Source organism: Emiliania huxleyi (genome assembly GCF_000372725.1).
Source record: "Emiliania huxleyi CCMP1516 unplaced genomic scaffold EMIHUscaffold_39, whole genome shotgun sequence".
In the NCBI taxonomy this organism is placed as follows: domain Eukaryota; phylum Haptophyta; order Isochrysidales; family Noelaerhabdaceae; genus Emiliania; species Emiliania huxleyi.
The window spans coordinates 832,405-838,638 of record NW_005199045.1 but is presented as its reverse complement, the minus strand read 5'-3'; the positions used below and the strand labels follow the sequence as shown (position 1 = coordinate 838,638).

The 6,234-nt window shown below is 67.0% G+C and overlaps 2 protein-coding genes across 2 annotated transcripts; both read left to right on the top strand.

The window, feature by feature from the left end:
* Nucleotides 1-493: 493 nt before the first annotated feature.
* On the top strand, nt 494-1,423 carry EMIHUDRAFT_451280 (hypothetical protein). Its single transcript, XM_005771309.1, has 3 exons — nt 494-954; nt 1,046-1,135; nt 1,209-1,423. Exons 1-3 carry the CDS (start codon nt 535-537, stop codon nt 1,359-1,361), a joined length of 663 nt encoding a protein of 220 aa, XP_005771366.1. The 5' UTR covers nt 494-534; the 3' UTR covers nt 1,362-1,423.
* A 1,680-nt stretch (nt 1,424-3,103) lies between these two features.
* ECH6 (enoyl-CoA hydratase) lies at nt 3,104-5,629 on the top strand. Its single transcript, XM_005771308.1, has 7 exons — nt 3,104-3,601; nt 3,761-3,808; nt 4,095-4,127; nt 4,195-4,257; nt 4,452-4,484; nt 4,557-4,602; nt 4,775-5,629. Exons 1-7 carry the CDS (start codon nt 3,121-3,123, stop codon nt 4,920-4,922), a joined length of 852 nt encoding a protein of 283 aa, XP_005771365.1. The 5' UTR covers nt 3,104-3,120; the 3' UTR covers nt 4,923-5,629.
* The last annotated feature ends 605 nt before the right edge of the window (nt 5,630-6,234 follow it).

Genomic DNA, 6,234 nt, shown 5'->3' with positions numbered 1-6,234 from the left:
AACCGGGGACTCGCTCACGATCGTGCATACGGGGATCAGCCGAGATAGCAATTTGTGCCCGACCCCGGCAAACCGAGGACGCTTGGTTCGATCAGGGCTGGGGCGGGGTTGTGGGGTGGGGACGTGTGGGGTGTGTGTGTGTGTGTGTGTGTGTGTGTAAAAGAAAGAAAACAGACAACCCAAGGGAGGGATGGGAGGACGGCACGCCGCCACCACACAGGGATTTTAAGGAGAGGTGTGTGGTGCGCGTGTGTGTAAAAAGAAAGAAAGAAAACAGACAACCCAAGGGAGGGATGGGAGGACGCGCGTGTGTGTGTGGTGTGTGCGGGCCGATCCCTTTCTTTTAGTTGAGCCTGTGTGTGTGCCAGTCCGCGCCAGTCTGCGCCCTTGTCGTGCCAGTGTGCTGTGAGAGAGGCTTGTGTCCCAAGAATTCTTTTAGTTGCCCAGCGATCCAGCCACTCGTCGTCTCGTCGTCGCGGCCTGGTCTACCCAGCTCTCGCTTGCGACTCCTCCCGATTTGTCACGCCTCTACATATGGTCCTGGCCCTCCTCTGCCTGGCCGCGCGGTTGGCGTCTCGGGCCTGCGCCCCGGCGCGCGGCTTCGGCACGCGCACGCTCGGCGTTGACTTTGGTCTACGCCGCACCGGCCTCGCTGTCTCGGCCGGCATCGCGCCGCTCCCGATCGGCATCATCGACGACCAGTCGGCCAACCTGACGGCGGTCGCGGCGCAGGTGGTGCGCGCGGCTCGGTCCGAGGGCGCATCCCAGCTCGTGCTCGGCATGCCGTACAACAGCTCGGGCGGCGAAGGCGAGCAGGCGGTAGCCACCCGCCGGTTTGGAGAGCTTCTGGCACGTGAGGCGGCGCCGCGCCCCGTCTACCTCTGGGATGAGCGCTTCTCGTCAGCGGAGGCGTCCATGCGCGCCAACGCCGGCGACGGTGCCGCACACGGCCAGGCGCTCCTCTCCCTCGCACCCCCCCGGCGGCCGCCCCGCTTCGCGCCAGCCCCTCGCGCCCACCGCGTGCCCTCTCGCGCCCGTCCCGCAGTCGATCGACGACGTCGCCGCCGCCATCATCCTCGAGGAGTTCTTCGAGGGCGACTTCGCCTCCGCCGAGCTCATCGCGCCGCCGCCAGAGGAGAGACGAGGGGTGGGCCTCTTGTATGAGCTAGTCATGGCCTATGAGCAACGGCCCATGATCAAGTTGATAGGCGCGAGCGCACGCGCGATTGGTGCAGCCGCCGCCGCCGCCGTCGCACGCCGAGGTGCGCGCCGCGATGATGGCGAGGGCCGCGGCGCAGAGCGGCGGGACGAGCGGCGGCGCGAACGGGCAGGGGGGGAGGAGGCGGAAGAAGAAGAGATAGGTAAAGAGCGGCCGCATGAGCGCCGCGGTGCTCGTCGGTGCGGGCAGACAGTCTCGCGAAAAGGGTCTTTTCTCGCAGCTGCGAGACATGCTTTCTCGGAGCGGGGCATCCAAAACAACAGGGCGGAAGGGAGGGGTGACCATACGCGCAGCGCAGGAGGGGTGCCCCTAAGGGGGCACAAAGGTAGCTCAAAGGGGAGTGAACAAGACGCCGCACAGGCGACGTGCACGCTCGCCGCATGCGCTCGCCGCGTCGCTCTCTCCCTCCCCTTCTTTGCTTGAACTAGGGAATAAAGAGAGCTTCTGCGAGCCGCGCTCGGCCCCTGTCGGGCGCGATGGCCGCGGCAGTACCGCCGATCGATGTGCACTGCGTTCACGCGGGGCCCGACGCCCCCGTCCAGGGCCCCGCTGCCCACCCGCTGGTGGTGGCTACTGCCGTCCTCCGCTGGGGTCCGGTTGCGGCTGCGCCGAGCGGAGCAGCGCGCGTGCAGCTTCCGCACCACGCGATGCTGCGCGTCTTTGGCCGGCGGCTGCGCCTCGCGGCGCCCCCCGCCGGTACTCCCGCCCCGATGGTCTGCCCGCTGGACCTCGCTCTCACCGGAACCGCGTGGGCTCGCTTTCTGAACGAGCTGCTCACGTGCGGGCTCCTCGACGCAGCCCCCTTCTCCTCTTCGGCTGCACTACAGCTGGCGATCGACCGCCTCGATGTGTCGCCAGCGGCGCTGGAGGTGAAAGAGCCCGATCTCCTCCCGGTGGGGGGCCTCGCCGCCGCGGCCGCGCTGGCGGGAGACGCTGCTCATGCGCAGCGCGGGGCGCCTCGCCGAGCCAGCGCCGCGGCGTCTGCGGCGAGGCCGGCGGCGGCTGCGCGCGCGGCCCTCGCGCCATGCCTCGCCCCGCTGGCTTGCACCCCGCTCTCCACCCTAGAGGTCGAGGGAAACGCGCCGTGGACCGTGATCGCCTACCTCTCCGGCATGCTCGGCCCCTGCCTTGGGCAAGCCGAGCGCGATCGCGCGAGGGCGGCGGGCACCGACGGCTCAGCCGAGTCGGGTCGGTAAAGCCCTCCCACTGTTCTTCGGTGGCACTGTCGCGAGACGGTTGGCCGATCGGAATCCATTAACTACTACGTGGAGTTCATCCCCTGATGAACGACTCATGGTCAGATTGCCCATCTCGACTGCCCGTTGTCAACATCACTAGGGAGATTTGATTGGCGCTGGCGCCTGCTGTTGACAAGTGGGATCATCTGGCTTCCGGAATACTTCCGCGAAGCTGCCCCCAGCAGGCGTTTGACCAAGATCCAAATTTCCCTACTCCAGTTGAGGCTGCCCTCGGACCCGAGAAGGTCTTTTCTCGCAGCTGCGAGACATGCTTTCTCGGAGCGGGGCATCCAAAACAACAGGGCGGAAGGGAGGGGTGACCATACGCGCAGCGCAGGAGGGGTGCCCCTAAGGGGGCACAAAGGTAGCTCAAAGGGGAGTGAACAAGACGCCGCACAGGCGACGTGCACGCTCGCCGCATGCGCTCGCCGCGTCGCTCTCTCCCTCCCCTTCTTTGCTTGAACCCACCACCATCCCCTGTCACCTCCGTGTGTGTGTGCCTGCTGGGGGATCATCTGGCTTCCGGAATACTTCCGCGAAGCTGCCCCCAGCAGGCGTTTGACCAAGATCCAAATTTCCCTACTCCAGTTGAGGCTGCCCTCGGACCCGAGAACGCTAATTTTTCCGGCCGGCCGAGACGTGCTCGGTCCTCAGAACAACAACATGTTTTCGAGCCGTCCCGCCGCCTCCTCGCTGGGCCGCCCGGCCGCTCTCGTTGCCCAGCGGCGGCTCAGCACCTCCCCGCTGACGTGCATCCTCGAGGAGCGCCGCGGTCCGGTCGGGCTCATCACCCTCAACAGGCCAAAGGCGCTCAACGCGCTGTCTCCGACGCTGGTGCGTGAGCTCGTGCAGGAGGTGAAACGGTTCGACGCCGACCCGGAGATTGGCGCCATCGTGGTCACGGGCTCGGGCGACAAGGCCTTCGCCGCCGGTGCCGACATTAAGGCCATGCAGCCGCTCTCGTACATGGACATGCACAAGGCGCGACTCTTCGGCGAGCTGGACGAGCTGTCGTCCGTGAGGACGCCGATCATCGCCGCCGTCAACGGGTTCGCGCTCGGCGGCGGCTGCGAGCTCGCGATGACCTGCGACTTCATTCTCGCCGCGGACACGGCCAAGTTTGGCCAGCCAGAGATCAAGCTCGGCGCGGCACTTTCGAGACGCTTCCGAGACATTTCCGAGACAGCACATGCTCGCTTGCGACACGCCCACGACACGCCCACGACACGCCCACGACACGCCCACGACACGCCCACGACACGCCCACGACACGCCCACGACACGCTCACGGACGCGTCCGCAGGCACGATCCCTGGCTTGGGCGGCACGCAGCGCTTCACTCGCGCGGTGGGCGAGTCGGGCCTAGAGAGCGGAATAACCTCTGTGCTCAAACCAGCGCTCGAGAGGACACGTATGCGGCTGTATCCGGCTGTATGCGGCTGTATTCGGCCGTATTCAGCCGTATTCGGCTGTACTACGGAGCCCCTTGAGTCGCGCAGTGCTGTGAGTGCACGGCACGATCCTCTGCATTCACCGTGACGTTGGTGTCTTCCCACGGTAGGGAGGTGTCTAGGGAGGTGTCTAGGGAGTGTCTAGGGAGTGTCTAGGAGTGTCTAGGAAGTGTCTCCCCACTGTAGGGAAGTCGCGCGCAATGGAGCTCGTCCTCACGGGCGACGCCGGCTGGTGGCGGAGGGCGTTGCCTTGACGGTTCTGAGCGGCGGATCGCTATGCCATCAGGCGACCAGATGTCGGCGGAGGAGGCGCGTGAGCGCGGCCTGGTGGCGCGCGTGGTGCCCGCCGATAGATGAGTAAGAGGGATGGAGAGGCGAAGGCGCAGCCGGGCCACGGGTGGGGCATTGGCGCGGTGTGAGAGAGACGGGCACGCGGGGGCAGCGGACAGGCACACACACACACACACACACACACACACACACACACACACACAAACACAGGCACGCAGTCTGGTGACACCTTCTGTCAACAGGTGCCCGCCGCGGACCTGCTCGACGACGCGCTCAAGACAGCAGGCAAAGATCGCGGCGCAGTCCCCGCCCGTCGTTCAATTATTATCGGCTGCTAATGGCTCGTTCTTGTCGCAGGCAAGATCGCGGCGCAGTCCCAGCCCATCGTGGCGATGGCGAAGACGTGCGCTCTTCACACCTCGAGCCTCCACACCTCTCCTCAGGACACCTCTCCCCCTCACACCTACACCTTTGCTCTCACACCTCCGCTCTTCGCACCTCTGCTCTCCACACTCTCTGAGCGACTCTCCCCTTCACACCTGTACTCTTCACGCCCCTGCCCTTCACACCTGCAGGTGCGTCAACGTCGCCTTCGAGACGTCGCTCGCCGAGGGCTTGCGCTTCGAGCGCGCGATCTTCTACTCCACCTTCGCGACGCACGACCAAAAGGCGGGCATGGCCGCATTCGCCGCCAAGGAGAAGCCAAACTTCAAGAACGAGTGAGGTGGCCGGGGCCTGGCGGCGGCGCACGGAGCGGCGCAACGCGGCTGGCGGCTGCACAGGTCGCTCTCGCGCTGCGGTGGACGTGGGCGCCACTAGCAGGCCGCGCATCAGAGGGTGATTGGAGCCCTGTACTGACTGGAGAAGCCTGTGAAGAGAGGTGTGGAGGAGTTGCAGTGCGCTACGTCTCAAATAGGCGCTGTTTTTTGTCAGGATTAAAGTACACATACAAGAAGCTAGTAGCTACGCGCGAGGACCGTCGCTTCGACCGCCGTGGTCCGGGTCAAGCCCTGCAAGCGTCTGCCCTCGATGGTGCCGACCCACGCGCAGTGCTCGCTCCGGTTCATCCGCCTCCCCAGCGCACCGAGCTCCCTCCGCGCCAGAGGTAGCGCGTCGGGAGAGCAGCCGCCAGGCGAAAACACGATCGGCCGGTCGGCGAGGAGCATCGCGCGGTGGCATCCGCTGACTCGCAGGGCCGCCTCGAGCTCCCCAAAGTTGCTCACCGCGGCGGAGACGTTCTCGGAGCCCGCCTTGACCTGCACCGCCTCGCGCCGCGCCGCCTGCCACCGCTCGAGCGGCGGCGCGCCCAGCGCGGCGAGCAGGTCGCGCAGCACGCCCGCCATGTCGAGCTGCATCGCCTCGTATGCGACGTAGCGCGTCACGCCGCGGCCGGTCGAATGCGCAAAGTTCTCTGCCACCTGAGCGATGCGCTGGTTGGCCAGCCCCGCCAACCGCGTCTTGAAGAGGAGGAGATGAGGCGGCACCCGCATCACCAGACGCGGCTTGCCGCTCGCACTGCTGCTCGCACGTGGGCTTGGGCGCGCCGCGACAAAGGCGTGGGTCTGGCTGACAGAGGCGTGGGTCGGGCTGACAAAGGCGTGGTTCTGGGAGCCGCACTCGGTGCGGAGCAGCGAGAGGGCGTGCTTGACGTGGTTGGTGCGGAGGAGGACGACGACGCGGAGGCGCGGCTGCAGCGCCGCCAGGGCGGCCAGGTGGCGCAGGTGCGGCTCCGAGAAGGAGGCGAGCGACACGCCCGTCGCGCGGCACGGCGCGGCCGGGCCCGGTTCGCACCCAAAGCAAAAGGTTCCGTCCCGCCCAGCGCCGGCGGCCGCGGAGGGCACGAGCTGGCCCGCGGCGGAGAGGGTGTGAGTCTCTCGCTTGTCGGCGTTCGGGTTGAGGCGGCGGTCGCAGCCGCAGCTCGTCTCCAGGTAGCGCACCGTCATGCTGGGCTGCGCCAGCTCGACGCTCGTGGCGAGCCCCCGCACGCGGATCGGCACGCTCTCGACGCCGGCGGGCAGTCTCCGAAGCCCGTCGG